We start from the raw sequence: 23,140 nt of genomic DNA, 5'->3' as shown, positions 1-23,140 counted from the left end.
ATTTGATTTGCTAATATTTGTTGAGGATTTTTGCATCTATGTTCATCAGGAATATTGGCCTTTTCTTGTGGCATTTTTTTATCTGGTTTTGGTATCAGGATAGCACTGGCCTCATAAAATGTGTTTGGAAGACTTCCACTCTCTTCCTTTTTTTGGAAGAGTTTGAGAAGGACTGGCATTAATTCTTAGAATGTTTGTTAGAAGTCACCAGTGAAGCCTTCTGGTCCTGGACTTTTGTTTGTTGGGAGGCTTTTAATTACTGATTCAAAATCCTTGCTAGTAATTGGTCAGTTTAGATTTTCCATTTCATCGTGATATAGTATTACTAGGTTGTATGTTTCTAGGAATTTACTCATTTTTTTCCTAGGTTGTCCAATTTGTTGGCATATGATTGTTCATAGTAGTCTCTTATGACCCTTCGCATTTTTGTGGAATCAATTTTAACATCTCTTTCATTTCTGATTTTATTTTTTTGAGTTCTCTTTTTTTTCTTGGTGAGTCTAGGTAGAGGTTTGTCAATTTTGTTTATTTTTTCAAAGAACCAGCTTTTAGTTTCATTGATCTTTTTTCTTGGCTTTTTAGTGTCTATTTCATTTATTTCTGCTCTAATCTTTACTATTTCCTTCCTGCCACTAACTTTGGGCTTCATTTGTTCTTTTTTTTTTTTTTTTTCAAGTTCCTTGAGGTGTAAAGTTAGGTTGTTTATTTGAGATTTTTCTTGTTTCTTGAGGTAGGTATTTATCACAGTGAACTTCTCTCTTAGAACTGCTTTTGCTGCATCCCATAAATTTTGGTATGTTACATTGCCATTTTCATTTCTTGCAAGAGAAGAAGAAAGGAATAGAGACGAACTACAAAAACAGCTTGAAAACAATTAACAAAATGGCAATAAGCACATACCTATCAACAGTTACTTTAAATGTAAATTCACTAAGTTCTCTAATCAAAAGATACAGAATGGTCGAATGGGTAAATAAATAATAAATACATTCTGTATTGAATTCTTCACTACAGTCATTGTGTTCTTGTTTCAGAATTTCTGTTTGGTTCTTTCTTTTGTTTTCTGTCTCTTTGTTGAACTTCTCATTTTGTTCTTGTCTTTTTTCCCCTGATACATTAATCTTTTATATGTGTTCTCTTATAGCTCTCTGACTATCTGCAGAACAATTATTTTGAATTCTTTGTCAGGCAATTCCTGGATCTTCGTTTCTTTGGGCCAGTTACTATAGGCTTACTGTATTGCTTGTTAGAGATATATTTCCCAAATTCTTCGTAATCCCTATTGCTTTGTTTTCCTGTTCATGCATCTGAAGAAGCTGTTACCTCTTCCAGACTTTATAGACTGAATTTGATAAGGGGAGGCCTTTTACCTGTGGGTGAGAGGACACTGGATCATGCTGTGACACTGGGTATAGTGATGCAGGGTGGCACATGTGGGGGCATGTGGCAGCTTGGTTCCACGTGGGCATGATGTGTCTTTAGCTCAGGCCACTGGGGTCCACACCATTGACAACTGTGTGGTTCTTGATAAGCACTGTGGGGGATCTACAGTAGTTCTAAGCAATGCCTCTAGATTTGTCAGCTAGGGACCAAGGCAGGCTGTGGTAGAGGCCAGTCACAGGCACCCTTGTAGTGATGAGGGCCACTGCAGAGAGCAAGGATTGGGGCCAACTCTGGTCTCATTGGCTGAAGTGGAGTCCCTAGCCATCAGCTTCCTCTCCTATGGTTTTTTACATTCTCCCCACAGGTGTGCACACTGCATTGGAGGCTGGTGGTGGGCATTGGGCAGGGGTATGCAATGCACAGCTTGGAGTGGCTAACTTTAGGTGGGCATGCTGGTGCTGGCCAGTGACAGGAGGCAGGACCTCATCTGGGCCCACAAGAAGCTGTGGGGTGCCTTGGTTTTAGGTGGCGCTCACTGGTGGCTGCATATCCCTCCCTTCCGCCACATGCATGCTCATTGCAGTGGAGGCCAATGATGGATGTCAGGCTGGTAGTGCACAGTTGGAGGGGCAATCCTGAGCATGGGCACAGTGGTGGGGTTCAGTGTGGGTGGGTGGTGTTAGGCTGGTATCTTGCATTTGTGCAGCTGCATCAGCCCTAGTTGGCTGCAAGTGTGGCTCCCTGGCTCTGCTGTGGGTGGATAGGGATTCAGGTGGCTCGCGTCTTATACTCTCACAGCTGTAGAGAGCTATAATGTATATATTCTCTCTCTCTTTCTCTTTCTGTATTTATTTATAAAAGAGCATATAGTGGCTTATAGTGTAGGTCTTGGTATTGGTGGGGGAAGGGTGCAGAGAGGGACTCAGGAAGTTGGCATCAGTGAACACAAACACAAATGCCTGTGGGGGAAAAGCTGGCAACATCTGTGGGGGTCTGCGGTGTCCTTTGGCTTCCTCGTTGGTGAAATTTGCTGAGTTTGTCTGAAGAGCAGGTCTCTGTGAACTGTGATCCCTCTGGCAGCTTGTCTGCTAATAATAGCTTGTGCTTTTATTCCTTGTTCCTAGCCAGCTCAGTACATCTCAGGTTTGCTGGTCTAGGCGGGGCGAAACCAAAGCAGGACCACTGTACATTGCACTGTGAAGCTGGAGAAGCTGGTCAGTCACCCCACACTTCTTTTCTTGGCAAGAGGAACTCTTTCTAACTGGAAAGTTCCTTCTGAGCACTGAACAGTGCCAGTTTGGGGAATGGGATGATGCAGACAAAATGGAGTTACCTTCCTTTTCTTCTAATGTGATTATTCTCAGTTTTGTTGTTCTTAAAACTTCATAAGTGGACTGTAGAGGTCTCCTGGATCTGGTTTTGTTCTTGGATGGCTGTTCAGACGTTGATTTTTATGGGACAGTTGAGAAGCTGGGTTTTCTCCCCAACTGATGGACAGTTTTTTCTTTCTTTCTTTAAATATGTCATCCCATTATCCACTGGCTTTTATTATTTTTAATGAGAAGTGTACCATATATCTTATCCTTTTGTCTCCTGTATGTACCCTATGGATGCTTTAAATGTTTTCCTCTTTATTGAAGATTCCCAGCTATTTAGTTTTGATGTACCTTCTGTAGTTTTTTGTTTTATCCTCTTCTTTTCCCCATCAGCCAAGGCCCTGTATATTATGACAGGTTGTATCATCCATCCACCTATGCCCGTACTTGGCAGTGCCTCTAACACTCATCAGTCTCTGCCAGTCTAAGAAGGGCATATCTCTCTGGAGTTAGTTGTTTAGATTCCTTTGCCCCTACACGTCTCTGATAGCTTTTAAAAGGTATAACTTTGTTTCCTTCCAGGTGAATAACCAATTATATCAGTATTATTTATTAAATAAACCACGCTTTTCCATCTGAAATTGAAATATCTCCTCTGTTATAGCTTGTTTTAAATATACCTGGATCTTTTTCTGTGCTCTACTGTCTTGTATTACTTTTCTAGGCCTACATTACTTTCAACCTATATTATTTTCAGTATTTTTGATTGTTCTAATATTTCTAATGCAAGTCCCTCCTCATTGGTCTTATTTATTCAGAATGTTTTGTGCTCTTCATATATAACTGGTGGGATTATAAATTAATATTTGTGCTTTGGGAGCTAAAGAAAAATTTGGTCACCGTGTTCAGAGTGCGTCCACAATGCTGGGCCCCATATAGAAGTGGGGAAGTGGCTTCCTTCTCTGCTTTGTGCCATACTGCATTACCTGGGTCACAAAGCATTTCTGCTTTGCTCCTGAGTCTCAAAGTCACTGTTAACCTGCTCTATCCATTCTTAGGCCTCACCACCATTTTTAGCCAAGAGGGCCTGAACACATTATGCAACAGAGGTGAACCCTGAACAGATACCATGCCGTTCTTTCTTTTTCTTTTTAGCCTCTCTTACCACCGTTGTATTTTCTCTGTACTTTTAAAACAAAATCTTCCAGACACTAATGTGATGAGACAGAGAAACAGTGTTATATACATCAGCAGTTAATAATAAAGTCTTGCCTTTCATATTAGAGAAGGAAATACGATTGCTCCTCAGTAGAAGAGACCATTAAAGAAGGGAAAGGGGTGCGCTCCAGCAGAATGGGTTAAAATAAAAGGGCTGACAGCACCTGGTATTGGTGAGGATGTGGAGCACCTAATGTCATACAGTGCTGGAGGATGTATAATTTCATACATCTGCTTTGGAAAATTGGATGACATTGTGCACTGGCCCTCAGTATATATGTATTCTGTTTGTTTGTAAGTCTGCTACTAGGTGTATATACAGCAGAAGAAATGTTTATGTCAAACAGTGTGTACAGGTATGTTCATAACAATTTTATTTGTGATAGCCCTAAAATGGAAACGACTCTCAGGTACATCAGTAGTAAAATGGGTTATAAAATATGCTATATTAATACAATGAAATACTATCCAGCAGTACAAACAAGGAATTACTGATAACACATAATATAACATGACTGAATCTCACTGGTAAAACATTGACTGGAAGAAATCAAACACAAAGCACAGTATTATATGAATCTCAAAAACATATCTACTGTAAAGGAATAAATAGTTAAACTATTGACATTTGTGATGGTTACTGCCTGGAAGGGAACATGAGGCAGCCTGTTTCAGTTCTGGAAATTTTTTAATATTTTCATTTTGGTTATGGTTATACAGGTGTATGTATATGTAAACTTTCATCGAGGAGTAACTTAAGATTTATGCATTTACTGTATATAATTATACCTAAGTACAAAACTAAAAATTTATTTAAAATTTTTTTAAAAATTATTTTTATTGGTTTCCTGTGCTTTCCCCACCTCCCACCCCCAGAAAGACCCGCAACAATTCTGCCTGGTAGTATGCTAAGTGGATTCACATTAAATTTATCTAGCAATTTGGAAAGACTTTACTGACACAGCACTAAACCTTTTTTTTAAAAAATTCAGTATACAACTTATTTAGGTCATTTTCTATATCCTGTAAGTTTTTTATAATTTTCATCATTAAAATTTATAGTCTTTGAGTTCGTTTTTAGATGATTTTCATTGTGAACAGCCTTCTCAATCTATTTATATTTCTTATATATTGCCAATATTAAAATTTTATTTTGTACATTTATCTTTTGTCAGTTGTCTTGTCAAATTTTTTTTATTAATCTTTCAAGTCAGTTTGGTAGAGACTCAAATTTTATCAACTATAAGAAAGGAGAATTGTGTTTACTGATATTTTACTAATTTTTGCACAAACTAAAAACTTATAAAATCTGTGTTGAATGCTTAGGGATGCATCCTTGCCTCATTCTTTTTTAGAGCTGAAAAGTGTTAAGGATTTCAACAACAAATATGTTGTAGTCTTTGTCTTTATGTTGTTTACCAACATATCACATAACACTAGTTTTTCTAGACATTTTTTATTAAGCTTGGCTGCAGGATTTTTATCAGATACCTTTTTGAGATCTAGTATTAAAATCATTTATTTCTCTTCTTTACATTGTTGATAAATTGAATTTTTTGAGTTCCTAATATTGAGTCATCCTTGTATTTCTGGGAAAAAAATGTATTTTATTATATATGGTGTGTATTCTTTTTATTCTCTGCTGGGTTTTCTGATACTCAGAAAGCTTATATCTATGTATAAGTGAAGTTACTTTTTGTGTTATTTTCGCAATATGGTTTGAATATTAGTATCTATAGTTGTTTAATAATTATTGGACTTAATGTGACTGGTAAAGTCAGGCTTATATTGTGCTCTATTTTGCACAAATTTCTGAAACTTAGCAATTTACCTTTGAATCGCCTCTCAACATGAGGGAATCTCTACTTTTATTTGGCTAAAGAGATAATTTTAGGTAAGTAGTTTTCTTGTTTAAATAGATACACGTGGAAAAACAGGAATTTTTTTGAAAATTTATTTGCTATAATATACATTTTTTAATTTTTAATTTTATGTTTTTTTTCCCCCACAGTCTGTGGTCGATGACTGGATTGAATCATATAAACAAGACAGGGACATCGCACTTCTGGATTTAATCAACTTTTTTATCCAGTGTTCAGGATGTCGAGGTACAGAATGTTGGAATAAATGATGTACATTAAGACTGTCAGTCCAGCAGTGTTGAATTTACTTTACCTTGTGTTAGTCATTTTATAATTCATCCTGGAATTACGTGCTCATCTTTTTCTGATAAAATTATTTTTATTTAAGTATATTTCTCTTTTTTTTCCTGGTTCAGTTTTACTCAACAGACTTCTGAATTTTTTAATATTTTGAAGGACATCTCAAATTAATGAATTGGCTTTTTAGATCGTAAGATTTTATAATTAATATTTACTGATATTATTTGTATCTGTGTTCCATATTATAAACTGTGCTAGTTGCTAAAATTCATTATTTTGAGCCCTCATGTTATAGATGAAATGCTTGAAGCTTAAATAATTCAAGGTAACATAAGTATGAAAATCATTTTTCTTAAGTTTACAGTCATTCGGAATCCATAGACAATTTGTTAAAAGTAAAGTTTTATTTTTATCATATTAGTAGATAACTGATAGATACTTTCCTTCTCTAGAATAAATATTAACAGGTTAAATGTGCTACATGGGGAAAATCAGTTGGTAAACACCGTTCTTTACTTATTAATACAGAAAGAATGGTTGTCTTTTTTTTTTTTTTTTTGCGGTACGCGGGCCTCTCCCTGTTGTGGCCTCTCCCATTGTGGAGCACAGGCTCTGGATGCGCAGGCTCAGCAGCCATGGCTCACGGGCCCAGCCGCTCCGCGGCATGTGGCATCTTCCCAGACCGGGGCCCGAACCCGTCACCCCTGCATCGGCAGGTGGACTCTCAGCCACTGCGCCCCCAGGGAAGCCCAGAATGGTTGTCTTTTATTGAGATCACTGACCAAATTGATTTCTTGAAGGTTTTCTTATTTCTGACTAAGTTATCACTCACCATATTGACATAAGAAGTTTATCAAATATTTACAGAGGACCTAAGTTATACTAAGCACTGTTCCAAAGTATACAGATATTATCAAGACAGCCTCTGCCCCAGTATTAAGAGTAAGTTTAATTTTTAAAGAAGGCTTTATCGCAAAGAAAAAGAGGGAAATATACCAATAGTTCACTAAAGTGCTCAGTGCCATGAAAGTAATAATAATAAAACTGGTTACAGTTTAATGACTAGTATGTGCCAAGCTGTGTGCTTTACATACATTAGCTCATTTAATATTGGTTTGACACTTCTATCAGTCAGCTGTGATTTTTATTCTGTAGTTCAGGAAACTGAGAATACAGGGTTTAGGTTAGTGTTTGGACATCATACAGTTTGTAAGTGCCAAATTCACTGTTTAGATTCAGGCTTGTCTCAATCTGAAGTCTGTATGTCTAACCAGAGGGTAGTGTGGGAATAACAAGGAGGGGCTTCTGATCCAACTTGGGCTGTGTGTTTCTGTGTATGTGTGAATGTGGGGATATTTGTGAGAAAATGCATCTCAGAGGAAGAAACTCTACCCTGGGACTGAGGTTGAGTAAGAGAAAATTAAGGAGGAGGAGAAAGGCCAAAGTTAACAGATTGTGTAAAAATTCCGGAAGACAAGAAAATACAGCACACTCTAGGACATAAAGAGAGTTTATGGCTGAATCCTAGAGCATAGAGACAGGTGAGGATTGGCAAGAGATTAGTTTATTTGAAGGAAAGTGAGTTTGTTAATTTTACAGTCTTAAAATGGGAAAGGCAAGCACTGAGTGATGTGCTTTACATATGTTATCTTGTCTAAGCTGTGTAATTGTCCTGTTAGATTGAGTTTTGATTTTAAAACAACTGGTAGTCTTAAAAATCTTTCCTTTTGTAATTCATTCCCATGGTTCAAAAAACCAAAAAAAAAAAAGAGAGAGATATGTAAAGCAAATACCACTTCTTGCCTTCCTGTCTATGTCCACAGAGTTAATTGCTCTTAACTACTTTGTTGTATATTCATCTGTCTATATAAATAGGAAATATATGCTCTTTCCGCTCCCCCCCACCAAAAATACTGGTGTATAGAGAGCTTTCTTGGTTTCCTTCCTTCCCTCCCTTCTCCCCTCCCCTCCCCTCCACTACCTTCTTTTCCAGCATCATAGCATTCATTTCTTTGTGTGTATGTAACTAGTCTTCTATTAACAGACCATTGCATTATCTGTAGTCTTTTGCTGTTACAGTGAGTAATTTTGTGCGTACCTTACTTGCTCCTGCTGGAAGAATGTCTGTAGGTTAATATATTTGTAATTGTATTAGATATTGCCAAATTTCCTGATATGGGAATTATACCCATTTTTACTCCTATCAGTAATATATGAAAATGTCTGTTTCTTCTTGGTCTTTTCAACAAAGCGTTTTTATCAAATTTTTGTATTGCTCTTAGGAATGATTTAAAAATATGTCAGTATGATATTTTTAAATTGAGGTGAAATTCACTTAAACAATTAACAACCATTTTAAAGTGGGCAGTTCAGTAGTTTTTAGCACATTAATAGTGTTGTGCAGCCACCTCTCTCTAGTATCAAAACTTTTCTTTTTATCACCCCAGAAGAATACCTAATATTCATTACGTAGTCATTCCTCATTCCCTTCTTCCCTGCAACCCTTGGCAACCACTGATCTGCTTTCTACTCCTATGGATTTGCCTGTTTTAGTCATTTTATGTAAAAGGAATTGTCCAATATGTGACCTTTTGTTTCTGATGTCTTTCATTTAGCATAATGTCTTCGAGGTTTATCCAAGTAGTAGCATGTATTGATAATTTATTTCATTTTATGTATATGTTACAATTTGTTTATCCATTCATCTGTCAATGGACATTGGGTTGTTTTCACTTTTTGGTTGCTGTGAATATTGCTGTGAACATTCGTGGACAGATATCTTCTTGAGTACTTATTTTTTAATTCTTTGGTGTAAATACCTAGGAATGAAATTGCTGGATCATATGGTAATTCTATTTTAACTTTTTGAGGAACTGCCAAACTGTTTTCACAGCAGCTGCACCATCTTAAATTCCAGAAATGTATGAAGATTCTTATTTCTCCACATCCTCTAAAACACTTTTAATTTCCAATTTTTAAATTTTACTGACCTAGGGGGTATGAAGTGATTTCTTATTATGGTTTTGATTTGCATTTTCTTAATCACCAGTGATCTTGAGCATCTTTTCATGTACTTTTGGCAATTTGTATATCTTTCTTGAACAAATGTGTATTGGATCCTGTGCTTATTTTAAAATTAGATGGTTTTTATTTTTGTTGTGAGTTATTAGAGTTCTTTATATATTCTGGATATTAAACCCTTATCAGACATACAACATGCAACTGTTTATAACTTGCAGCTATTGGCTTCCCGCTCTGTAGGTTGTCTCTTCACTTGAAGATATTCTTTGATGAACAAAAGTTTTAAATTTTTATGAAGTCCAACTTACCTATTTTTTCATTTTTTTGCTCATGCTTGTGGTGTCAAATCTAAGAATCCATTACAAATTCTAAGAGCCTGAATATTTATCTCTATGTTTTCTTCTAATAGTTTTATCATTTTAGATCTTATATGTAGGTCATTGATCCATGGTTAATTTTTGTATTTGGATGATTTAATTTGTATTTCTCTTACAAGTGTGGCTTAAGAGCCATTTCTGTTTCTTTTTCTTGAATTCTCTGTTCTTATCCCTTGCCACTTCCTTTCAGCTGTTTTCATAGTTCCTGAAAAGACATTTGACAAAATGGATTTTAAAACATTCTAATAAAACAGACATAGACGCATATTTTCTTAATATGTTTAAGAGAGAAAACTTACTGTCTCTCACATCGGTGCAGTATAGTAAAAATCTAAAATAAACCCAAGTACCTGTGAAACTGTGGTAAGCAGATATTAAAACATATGAAAGAAGAGAACTACAAAATACAGCTACACCAAGATACCATTTTCACCTATCAGATTGATAAAACTTAAAAGTTATAACAACACTCTGTTTTTTAGGCTGTGAGGAAACAGACACTATTACATTGTTTGTTGGAAGACAAATTGATACAATTCTCATGGAAAGAAATTTGACATTATCTACCAAAATTACATATGTTTTTATCTTTTGACCTAGCCATCCTGTTTCTGGAATTTTGCCATGAAGATATACCTCCAGTTTTATGAAAACATTCACAGGGTTACTCAATACCATATTGTGTGTACTTGTAAAATATTGGAAACAACCTAAATGCTGAGATATAGGACAGTGATTGAATAAACTGTGGTACAACTTATACAATGGATTTTTTTTGTCATTGCAAAAAATTATGAGGAAGATCTCTGTGGACTAATGCAGGGAGATTTTCAGGATACATTTTTTAAGTGCAAAGTGCAAAAGAGTGTCTAAAAGTATTTGAGTTTTTTTTAGAAGAAAGAAAGGGAAATAATAGAATATACACATGTATCTGGTCACTTGACCAAAAAGAAACAAAAAAGATAAGATAGAATGATTGGCTACCCGTTGGGTGTGTGTGTATGTAAATGAAGTGGAAAGCTTAGAGGGAATTGAGGTAAAGGGATGATACTTACTGGAATATACTTTTTGAATAGTCTTAACTTTGGAGTTATCTTCATGTTTCACATACTCAGAAAGAAAAAAAAAGAAAAATCAATAAAGATGGAGGGAAAATCCTAAAACTGGATGCTATCAGAACAGATGAACCAGGCCATGCCGTAGCATAAATAACATAACCACACTGATGAGTGTAAAAAGTATAAACTAAAGTAAATTTTGAACTCAGTGCTCACACTGTAAAACTAGTGGGGGAAAGTGAAGAACACAGTATTTACCTCCTCAAATTGTCTGCTTACAAGATATCTATTATGGGTAAAATGGTATTGATACTTTACCTGTACAGACTTGGTAGACACCACCATAAACAAATGATGAAAGCGAACACTGCCAGTTATAGAACTAGTTAATAGCATGTACTTCGTGTTACGCACCTAGAAGAAGAACTCAACCTCACTTTTGTAGTATTCTTGCCAAAAGTTCAGAGTCTAAATCTACTCATGAGGAAACGTTGGACGAGCTCAAATTGAGATATATTTTTCACAATAACTATACTGTACTCTTTAGAAGTGTCAGTATCATGAAATACAAAGAAATGACTAGAGAACTGTTCCAGATTGGATACTAAAGGAACTGAATGCATTGCACGATCTTAGATTTTTTTTTGGTAAAAAGAACATTGAGACAAATACTGAAATCCGAAATCAGTTCTGTGGGTTTGAACATAAATTGTTAATTTCATCATTCTGATCATTGTACTGTAGTTGTATAAGAGTTTTGTTTTTTGGGGGAAATATACACAGGAGTATTGATTAATAAAGGGATATGTAAAGAGTGAAAGAAGGATAAAACAAATGTTTACATCTGAGAATTTGGTGGATATCCAGAAATCCCTTGTACTTTTCTTACAATTTTTCTGTAAAGTCTGGAAAGTAGAAAATGGAAGGAAAAAAAGCCTTTTAACCCCAAAGCAACATAATGCTCAAGGGAAACTAGTAGAGTCATTTTCACTGAAGTGAAACAAGGCAGGGATGTCCACTCTCACAACTCCTATTTAATATTGGCAATATAAGCTGACACATTTGGATAATAAAATGAAGTAAGATTACTATTTGGGAGTAATATTGAAAGTTTAGAAATTTCAAGAGAAACAGTTTACAAAACTAATAAAGGCAATATAATAATTCTGAAAGAGGGAGATCCAAATGGCAGAATATGAGGACACTGAGCTCCCTTCTCCCCATGAACACCTCAGAAATACAGTACATGTGTACCTACTGTCGTTGAAACAAAATGTAGGCTGGGAGAAAGGCTTTTCTATAACCAAGACTAAAGAGAGAGCCACATGGAGTTGGATAGGAAGGGAGGAGAAATGATCGGGTCTGGACTTGCGCCCTAGTGAGGAGAGAATGTCAGATGCTCAGGGATCAGGGGAATAAGAGGTTTGAACCACATACTGGTCTAGAGCTGGCTCTGACCTGGCCTTACTTCTGAACAGGGCAATTGTGGTCCAGGACTGGATGGCTTCACAGGGGAATTCTACCAAACATATGAAGAATAGCTACTACTACCTATCCTTCTCAAACTTTTCCAAAAAATTGAAGAGGAGGGAACATTCCCAAATTCATTCTATGAGGCCACTATCACACAGATACCAAAACCAGACAAAGACTACAAAAAAAAAAAAGAAATTACAGACTAATGTCTCTGATGCATATAGCTGCAGAAAACCTCAAGAAAATATTAGTAAACCAGGGCTCCCCTGGTGGCGCAGTGGTTGAGAGTCTGCCTGCCAATGCAGGGGACACAGGTTTGTGCCCTGGTCTGGGAAGATCCCACATGCTGTGGAGTGGCTGGGCCCGTGAGCCATGGCTGCTGAGCCTGCGCGTCCGGAGCCTGTGCTCCGCAACGGGAGAGGCCACAGCAGTGAGAGGCCCGCGTACCACACACAAAAAAAAAAAAAAAAAAAAAAAATTAGTAAGCCAAATTCAGCAATATATAAAAAGGACCATACACCATGATCAAGTTGGGTTTAATATAGGGACACAAGGATGGTTCAACATTTGTAAATCAATCAGTGTGATACGCCACATTCACAAAAAGAATAAAAATCACACAATCATTTCAATTGACAAAATTCAGCATTCATTTGTGATAAAAACTCTCATCAAAGTTGGTATAGAGGAAACATGGCAACATAATAAAGTCTGTTTCTGACAAACTCATAGCTAACATCATACTCAATAGTGGAAACCTGAAAGCTTTTCTTCTAAAATCAGGAATAAGACAAGTATGCCCACTCTCACCACTTCTATTTAACATAGTATTGGAAGTCTTAGCCACAGCGATCAGAGAAGAAAAAGAAATAAAGGAATCCAGATATGAAGGGAAGAAATAAAACTGTCACTATTTGCAGATGATATGATACTATATATGGAAAACCCTGAAGTCTCCACCAAAATATTGTTAGAACTAATAAATGAATTTAGTAACATTACAGGATACAAGATTAATATACAGAAATTTGATGCTTTTCTAAACACTAGTAATGAACTGTCAGACAAGAAAACAATTCCATTTAAAATCTCATTGAAAAGAATAAAATGCCTAGGAATAAACTTAACCAAGGAGGTGGAAAATCTATACTCATAAAACATTGTTGAAGGAAACTAAAGATGATACAGAAAACCAGACATCCCATGTTCATAGATTGAAAGGATAAATACTGTTAAAATGTCCGTAATACTCAAAGCTATCTACAGATTTACTAGAATCCATATGAAAATACCCGTGACGATTTTTACAGAATAAGAATAATTCTAAAAAGTATATGGAACCACAGAAGACCTTTAATGGCCAAAGCAGTCTTGATTAAAAAGATTAAAGCTGGAGGAATCTTGCTCCCAGGTTTCAGACTATGCTACAAAGCTGTGGTAATCAAAACAGTATGGTACTGGCACAAAAACAGACAGATCACTGGAACAGAATAGAGACCAGAAAGAAACCGACCCACATGTGGTCAATTAATCTACAGCAAAGGAAGCAAAAATATATAATAGGAAAAAGACAGTCTCTTCAAAAAGTAGTGCTGGGAAAACTGGACAGATACATGCAGGAGAATCAAACTGGACTGCTTTCTCACACCATATACAGAAACAAACTCAAAATGGATTAAACACTTAAATGTTAAGACCTGAAACCATAAAACTTCTGGAAGAAGTCACAGTCCTCTCTTTGACATCAGTCTTAGTAATATTTTTTTGGATGTTTCTCTTCAGGCAAGGGAAACTAAAAGCAAAAATAAACAAATGGGACTACATCAAATTTAAAAACTTTTGCACAACAAAGGAAACTGTCAACAAAATGAAAAGGATGCCTACTGAATGGGAGAAATACTTGCAAATAATATATTTGACAAGGGGTTAATATCCAAACTACATAAAGAACTCATAAAACTCAACATTGAAGAAACAAACAATCCAATTAAAATTGGACAGAGGACCTGAGTAGGCATGTTTGCAAAGAAGACTTAACAGATGGCCAACAGCCACATGAAAAGATGCTCAGCATCACTAATCATCATGGAAATGCCAATCAAAAGCACAGTGAGATCACTGAACACCTGTCAGAATGGCTATCATTAAAAAGACCCACATCCATGGGAATGTACTTTGGTGTAGCCATTATGGAAAACTGTATGCAGATTCTTCAAAAAAGTGAAAATAGAACTACCATATGACGTAGCAATTCTACTCCTGGGTATATGTCCAAAGAAAATGAAAACACTATTTTAAAAAGATATATGTACCTCAGTGTTCACAGCAGCATTATTTACAATGGCCAAGATATGGAAGCAACCTAAGTGTCCAATAATAGAGGAATGGATAAAGAAGAGGTGGTATATATACACAGTGCGATATTACTGAGTCATAAAAAAGAATGAAATTTTGCCATTTGCCAGAACATGGATGGAACCAGGATTTATTTTGTTTAGTGAAATCATTCAGGTGGAGACAGAAATCTGTTCTATGTTATCAATGATATATGGACTCTAAAAAATAAATGAATAAATATAACAAAACAAACTGACTCATAGAGAACAAACTCAAGTTTACTAGCTGGAAGAGGGGTGGGGGAGGGGCAAAATAGGGGTAGGAGGTTAGATACACAAACTACTATGTATAAAATAGATAAGATGCAACAATATATTGTACAGCACAGGGAGTATAGCTAATATTTTATAACTTTAAATTCATAAAAATATTAAACACGATGTTGTACACTTGAAAGTAATATAATATTGTAAACTACTATACTTTAATAAAAGTGTCACAAAACAGTAATTTGGTAAGTTATTGAGATGGAGATACTATAGATGAGTTAGTATGTTTGTTTTTTATTAGAATAGGCAGTTAGAAGAGATAGAATAAAAGATCTTCTTTTTAAGGGGCTTCCCTTCCCTGTGGTGCAGTGGTTAAGAATCCGCCTGCCAGTGCAGGGGACACGGGTTTGAGCCCTGGTCCAGGTAGATCCCATATGCCGCGGAGCAGCTAAGCCCGTGGACCACAACTGCCGAGCCTGTGCTCTAGAGCCCGCGAGCCACAACTACTGAGCCCACGTGCCACAATGACTCAAGCCCGCATGCCTAGAGCCTGTGCTCCACAATGAAGAGCAGCCCCCTCTCGCCGCAACTAGAGAAAGCCTGCGCACAGCAATGAAAACCCAACACAGCCAAAAATAAATAAAATTAAATCTTTAAAAAAAAAAGATCTTTTTAAGATAAAAATGTGGAAAATGTTGGAAATTATTTCAGATCTACACCTTACTTGATAATGTGCACCAAGATAAATTCCCAGTGCATCAGGAGTTTAAATACAAAAACAACAATAAATAGCAGAAACAAACTAAATTAAAAAAAAAAACAAATAAATACCAGAAAGAAATAAATAATAAAAGCACTAGAAGAAAACATGGAATAAATTTTTTTATTACCTTGGAGTGGTAATAAAATGTGACTCAAAATTAAGTGTAAGTCAAAATCTGTAAGTTATAAAAGAAATGATTGATGGCTTGAACTACAATTCAAACCATATTGGAAACATTTGCATGGTGGCACATTACAGGGAAAGTTCAGAAGGCGAAGGACACATGGGGAAATTTTTAAATATTATTTATTGAGATAAGATTTGCATTTTGTAAGGACTCCTTGTGTTGCAAAGTAATTTCCAATATCCACATTGGTGTTCTTTCATATCAGCCCAGTTTCCTCTAACACTACATAAGAATCAAGAACAAAAAGATGTTAAAAAATTTGGCTAAAGTGAGATGAGAACCAAGTAAGGGAGGAAGAAGTTACAAAACTTATTTTCCTACTTTTTGACTAGAAGGGACATCCCTCAAATGACACGACAAATTGGAACACCATGTTGTGAGTAGAGTTTCAGCAGCCCCTCTTCTATTTTGCTCTCTTACTACTATTTTCTCATCTCGATCCTTGAGTCTGGGGTATGGCATTGGTTTCCTGCATTAGCTATTTTAAGTTGCATCAGCAGCCCTAGCTGTTTCCTTAACCTTGCTCACACATCTGTGTTCTCCTCATTAAAATCTCTTTATTTAAGCCATCTGGAATGAATTCTTTTTACTTCTGGAACCCTTACTTAAAATATACTACTGACTAAATCAAGGTGTGATACTAGGGTATATTCAGTATCAAGTAGGAAAGATTCAAAGGAGAAGTTCATACAAACACTGTTCACTTACAGTTATTCATTTTAAAAGCTATGTAACTTCATAAATTTTCATAGAAATAAATTCTGAGGAAACTAAGAACACAATGATAATATTTATGATATTATGTATAACAAAATAAAGATATGTTATCTCTATATTCAAAGTATTATCATTGTTTAAAAGACCACTGGTAAAGGCATGCATATTTGGGTATATTCTAGCACCAGTATATAACAGATTTAAGAAATATATATCAGAGGTATTGATAAATAGTTTTCAATGACAATGTGATTTTTTAAGTTATTATAAGGATGTGTTTCTTAAGTTTGTTTATTATGGGTTAGAAATACCTTCTTAGTTGGTTATAACAAGTAATGGTTCTGTGTTGCAGTGCTTGTTCCTAACAGTGGATTTCCAAACGCATGAGGGCTTTCTAGGAGGTTAGGATTGCTAGAGAATTGCTCTCACCCAGGAACAGTGACTTCAAGAGTTTCCTGACATCTCATGGGCTGATTACCGTCTCAGTAATTTTTTCATGGTATCAATAGGCCAAAAAAAGCACCTAAAAGTTTCTTTTCGAAGTAGTTAATTCCAAACAGTTTAATTACGTCCTAACAACTTAGTAACTATAAGTCAAAATGATAAACATAGTTTTGGAAGAAAAATTAAAATTTCATTCTATTCTTAAATAATCACAATTATTTACAAATGGATATAGGTACCTGTTGGGCACCGTTCAACCACCCCAACCTTCATTGTTCATATCTGGGTGGGGGTGGGGCAGAAGTTGAGAACCATTGCTGTACATCAGTGGGGGATGAATTTACATCTTTATAAAATCCACTCTTCCAGTTCATGATCATTGTATATATTGCTCCCTTTATTTAGGTCTTTATTTTCATTCAACATTTTAGAGGATAGTTTTGTGTATGAGTGAAAAGGTGTTATATATGTGTTACCAAAATTTTTATTTCTGGACTTTAGGCATTTAAAAAATTCCTTATAAATAGTATCTTTTTTTTTCTTAAGTAGACTGAATTTTTTTTGTGAACCACAAACTCCTATAAAAAATACAGCGAAAATTACAGAGTTCCCATATACCCTTCTTTCCTCCCCACAGTTTCCCCTATTAACATCTTGTACATTTGTTAAAATTGATGAACCAATATTGATACATTGTTATTAACTAAAGTTCATAGTTTACATTAGGGTTTGTCGACTGAAAAAAAATGCACAACCTAAAACTTGAGAATTATGTTTTATTTTGTGGACTTGCTGAGGACTTAAGCCCAAGAGATAGCCTCTCAGATAGCTCTGAGGGACTGCTTCGAAGAGGTAAGGGAGGAACCAGGGTATATAGGAGTTTTTGCAATAAAAACCAAGTAGTCAGAACATCAGAATATTACTGTTAATTAAAGAAAAACTAGACATCTTGAGTTAATGAATTTAGCAGTTTTTTATCTATGGGAAGATGCAAGAGTCTAGGCTCCTTGAAATCATTTCTTTGATATGCACCTTAACTGTCTTAGGCCAGTATCCTGTTTTTTGTATATCTTGATTTCCCTCAGGGTGACAGTGGGGAGCCATGGCAGCACCTCATGGCTTGATGGCCATAACATCTTTGTTTACTAATATTACAGGAGAATTTCTTAGTCTGCAGGTGCACTGTAAATTTCTGTGGGTTTGGACAAATGCATGAGGTATCTACTACTATGGTATTAATAGTTTCACTGTCCTAAAAATCCCTCCTATGCTCCTATTTATCCCTTGCCAACTTTCCACCCCTCATCCCTGGCTACCACTGATCCTTTTAAAAAAATAATAATAAAATTTATTTATTTATTTATTTGCACCAGGACTTAGTTGCGCAGGCGGGCTCCTTATTTGTGACTCGTGGGCTCCTTAGTTGCAGCTCCAGGGCTCCTTTAGTTGCAGCTCACTGGCTCCTTAGATGCAGCATGTGGGATCCTTAGTTGCAGCAGACGGGCTTCTTAGTTGCAGCTCACCAGCTCCTTAGTTGTGGCACGTGGCCTCCTTAGTTGTGGAATGCGAACTCTTAGTTGTGGCATGCATGTGGGATCTAGTTCCCTGACCAGGGATCAAACCCAGACCCCCTGCACTGGGAGCGTGGAGTCTTAGCCACTGCGTCAGTGAAGTCCCTGATCTTTTGATGTTACACCTAATATGCATACTTGAAAGGAATTTAACTTGATCATAGTGTATATATTTTTTACATCTTTATTGGAGTAAAATTGCTTTACAATGTTGTGTTAGTTTCTGTTGTACAACAAAGTGAATCAGCTATATGTATACATATGTCCCCATATCCCCTCCCTCTGGAGCCTCCCTCCCACCCTGCCTATCCCACCCCTCTAGGTCATCACAGAGCATTGAAATGATCTTCCTGTGCTATGCACCAGCTTCCCAATAGCCATCTATTTTACATTTGGTAGTGTATATATGTCAGTGCTACTCTCTCACTTCATCCCAGCTTGCCCTTCCCCATTTGTGTCCTCAAGTCCGTTCTCTACATCTATGTCTTTATTCCTGCCCTGCCACTAGGTTCATCAGTACTGTTTTTTAAGATTCCATACATATGCGTTAGCATACAGTATTTGTTTTTGTCTTTCTGACTTACTTCACTCTGTGTGACAGCCTCTAGATCCATCCACCTCACTACAAAATAACTCAGTTTTGTTCATTTTTATGGCTGAGTAATATTCCATTGTATATATGTGCCACATCTTCTTTATCCATTCATCTATCATTGGACTTTTAGGTTGCTTCCATGGCCTGGCTATTGTAAATAGTGCTGCAGTGAACACTGGGGTACATGTCTGTTTTTGAATTACAGTTTTCTCAGGGTATCTGCCCAGTAGTGGGATTCCTGAGTCATATTGTAGTTCTGTTTTTAGTTTTTTAAGGAACCTCCATACTGTTCTCCATAGTGGTTGTATCAGTTTACATTCCCACCAACAGTGCAAAAGGGTTCTCTTTTCTCCACACCCTCTCCAGCATTTACTGTTTGTAGATTTTTTGATGGTGGCCATTCTGACAGGTGTGAGGTGATACCTGATTGTGGTTTTGATTTGCATTTCTCTAATGATTAGTGATGTTGAGCATCTTTTCATGTGTGTTTTGGCAATCTGTATGTCTTCTTTGGCAAAATGGCTATTTAGGTCTTCCACCCATTTTTGGATTGAGTTGTTTGCTTTTTTTTTATATTGAGTTCCATGAGCTGCTTGTATATTTTGGAGACTAATCCTTTGTCAGTTGCTTCGTTTGCAAATTTTTTCTCCCATTCTGAGGGTTGTCTTTTCATCTTGCTAATGGTTTCCTTTGTGCAAAAGCTTTTAAGTTTCATTAGGTCCCATTTGTTTATTTTTGTTTTTATTTCCATTACTCAAGGAGGTGGGGCGAACAGGATCTTGGCTGTGAGTTATGTCATAGAGTGTTCTGCCTATGTTTTCCTCTAAGCGTTTTATAGTGTCTGGCCTTACATTTAGGTCTTTAATACATTTTGAGTTTATTTTTGTGTATGGTGTTTGGGAGTGTTCTAATTTTATTCTTTTACATGTAGCTGTCCAGTTTTCTCAGCACTGCTTATTGAAGGGACTGTCTTTTCTCCATTGTGTATTCTTGCTTCCTTTGTCAAAGATAAGGTGACTGTAGGTACGTGGGTTTATCTCTGGACTTTCTATCCTGTTCCATTGATCTGTATTTCTGTTTTTGTGCCAGTACCATGCTGTCTTGATTACTGTAGCTTTGTAGTATAGTCTGAAGTCAAGGAGCATGATTCCTCCAGCTCCTTTTTTTTTCCTCAAGATTGCTTTGGCTCTTCGAGGTCTTTTGTGTTCCCATACAAATTGTAGTTTTTTGTTCTAGTTCTGTGAAAAATGCCATTGGCAATTTGATAGGGATTGCATTGAATCAGTCGATTGCTTTGGGTAGTATAGTCAATTTCACAATGTTGATTCTTCCAATCCAAGAACATGGTGTATATCTCCATCTCTTTGTATTCTTTTTGTTTTCTTTTATGAGTGTCTTACAGTTTTCTGCATACAGGTCTTTTGTCTCCTTAGGTAGTTTTATTCCTAGGTATTTTATACTTTTTGTTGCCGTGGTAAATGGGAGTGTTTCCTTAATTTCTCCTTCTGATTTTTTTGTTGTTAGTGTATAGGAATGCAAGAGATTTCTGTGCATTAATTTTGTATCCTGCTACTTTACAAATTCATTGATTACTCTAGTAGTTTTCTGGTGGCATCTGTAGGATTTTCTATGTATAGTATCATGTCATCTGCAAACAGTGACAGTTTTACTTCTTTTCCAATTTGGATTCCTTTTATTTCTTTTTCTTCCCTGATTGCCATGGCTAAAACTTCCAGAATTATGTTGAATAATAGTGGTGAGAGTGGGCACCCTTGTTTTGTTCCTGATCGTAGAGGAAATGCTTTCAGTTTTTCACCATTGGGAATGATGTTGGCTGTGGGTTTGTCATATATGGCTTTTATTATGTTGAGGTAGGCTTCTTCTGTGCCCACTTTTCTGGAGAATTTTTATCACAAATGGGTGTTGAATTTTGTTAGAAGCTTTTTTCTGCGTCTATTGAGATGATCATATGGTTTTTATCCTTCAGTTTGTTATTATAGTGTATCACATTGATTGATATGCATATATTAAAGAATCCTTGCATTCCTGGGATAGACCCCACTTGATCATGGTGTATGGTCCTTTTAATGTGTTGCTGGATTCTGTTTGCTAGTATTTTGTTGAGGAGTTTTACATCTATGTTCATCAGTGATATTGACCTGTAATTTTCTTTTTTTGTGAGATCTTTGTCTGGTTTTGGTATCAGGGTCATGGTGGCCTTGTAGAATGAGTTTGGGAGTGTTCTTCCCTCTGCTATACTTTGGAAGAGTGTAAGAAGGATGGGTGTTAGCTCTTCTCTAAACGTTTAATATAACTCGACTGTGAAGTCATCTGGCCCTGGGCTTTTGTTTGTTGGAAGACTTTTAATCACAGTTTCAATTTCATTATTTGTCATTGGTATGTTCATATTTTCTATTTCTTCCTGGTTCAGTCTTTGAAAGTTATGCTTTTTAAAGAATTTGTCTGTTCCTTCCAGGTTGTCCATTTTTTGACATATAGTTGCTTGTAGTAGCCTCTCATGATCCTTTGTATTTATGTGGTGTCAGTTGTTACTTCTCCTTTTTCATTTCTAATTATGTTGATTTGAGTCTTCCTTTTTTTCCTGATGAGTCTGGCTAATGGTTTATCAGTTCTGTTTATCTTGTCAGAGAACCCGCCTTTAGTTTTATTGATCTTTGCTGTTGTTTCCCTCATTTCTTTTTCATTTATTTCAGATCTGATCTTTATAACTTCTGCTAACTTTGGGTTTTTTTTGTTCCTCTTTTTCTAATTGCTTTGTGTGTAAGGTTAGGTTGTTTATTTGAGATTTTTCTTGTTTCTTGAGGTAGGATTGTATTGCTATAAACATCCCTCTTAGAACTGCTTTTGCTGCATCCCGTAGGTTTTGGGTGGTCATGTTTTCATTGCCATTTGTTTTTAGGTAATTTTTTGGTTTCCTCTTTGATTTCTTTAGTGATCTCTTGGTTATTTAGTAGCATATTGTTTAGTCTCCAATCACGGTGTATTCTATTTTTGAAATTATTTCTAGCTTTGGTTTGCTAATATCTTGTTCAGAATCTTTTACATTTGTATTCATCAATTAGATTGGCCTGCTATTTTCCCTTTTTATTCATTCCATTTCAGGTTATATTATCAAGGCTTTGCTAACTACAAAAAGTGAATTTTATGAAATATCTTCTGTTTTCTGGAAAACTAAATGAAGTTGGAATTGTTTACAGAACATTTGATAGAATTCACTATTGAAACTATATGGGCCTGAAATTTTTTTGTTGGAAGACTTTATTGATCAATTTCTTTAACTGATCTAGCACTCTTCAGCTGTTTTATTATTTTGACAAGTTATATTTTTCTATAAAATTGCCCATTTCATCTAAATTTTCAAGTTTATTTAATAAAGTTGTTTGCAGTATTCCCTTATATTTTTAATGTTTATATCTTCTGGTAATGTTTACTTTCAGTAGTTTAATTCCTAATGTATTTTAATTTTCTTTTTCTTTGACTCATGGATTACTTAAAAGCATATTTCTTAATTTTCAAACATGAGATCTTCTGGTTAACTTTTGTTATTGCTTGCTTCTTGGCTTAATTGACTTGAGACCAGAGAAAATGTTCTGTATGATTTCAGTCCTTTCTTATTTGTGTAGTGTTGTTTCCAAGTTTTATGGTCAGTTTTTGCAAATATTCCATGTGTACTTTAAATTAATGTGTATTATATATTTTCTAGGTACAGTTGTGTCCATTAGGTTAAGGTTGTTCAATAATAGTGTTAAAGTATTTTATACTTATTGTTCGCACTTCTCAAAATCTCTGAGAGAGATATATTAAAATCCCACATCATGATTGTAGATTTATATATTTGTCCTTGAAGGCCTCCCTACTCCCTCACTCTCCCCTCCAGATCCTCTCCTTCACCCATCCTCATTATGTTTTTAGGCTCATACATATATTGAAATAATTCTTATAACTCAAATATTTTATATTTACTTTATGCTCTTCTTTATCTCTGGCAGTGCTTTTTTCTAAAAGTCTATTCAGTTAAATTTTAATGAAGCCCACTACCTGTTACGGTTTTCTGGTCCAACCTTTTCTGCCTTTTTGATTTCATTGTTTCTGTGTATCTTTACCTCTTAGATACCTTTTGTAAACAACATAAACCTGAATTGTATGTCTTTATTCAGTCTAAAAACTGTTGTTTTTGGGGGTTTTTTTTTTGGCGGTACATGGGCCTCTCACTGTTTTGGCCTCT

At 35.9% G+C, this 23,140-nt stretch overlaps 1 protein-coding gene across 2 annotated transcripts in view; it reads left to right on the top strand.

Moving 5' to 3' along the window:
- STAG1 (STAG1 cohesin complex component) overlaps positions 1 to 23,140 on the top strand; it is a gene marked incomplete at both ends in the record, with an annotated part of 314,305 nt that overhangs the window by 51,976 nt on the left and 239,189 nt on the right. For both annotated transcript variants that reach the window (XM_079704598.1, XM_079704597.1), the window contains one exon: positions 5,929 to 6,025. In XM_079704598.1, coding sequence (XP_079560724.1) covers positions 5,929 to 6,025 — 97 coding nt within the window. The remainder of the gene's footprint in view (positions 1 to 5,928; positions 6,026 to 23,140) is intronic.

The sequence above is a fragment of the Hyperoodon ampullatus genome, assembly GCF_949752795.1.
Source record: "Hyperoodon ampullatus genome assembly, chromosome: 5".
NCBI lineage: Eukaryota > Metazoa > Chordata > Mammalia > Artiodactyla > Ziphiidae > Hyperoodon > Hyperoodon ampullatus.
Note: the sequence above shows the minus strand (reverse complement) of the source record. Positions and strands in the feature narration are given on the sequence as shown.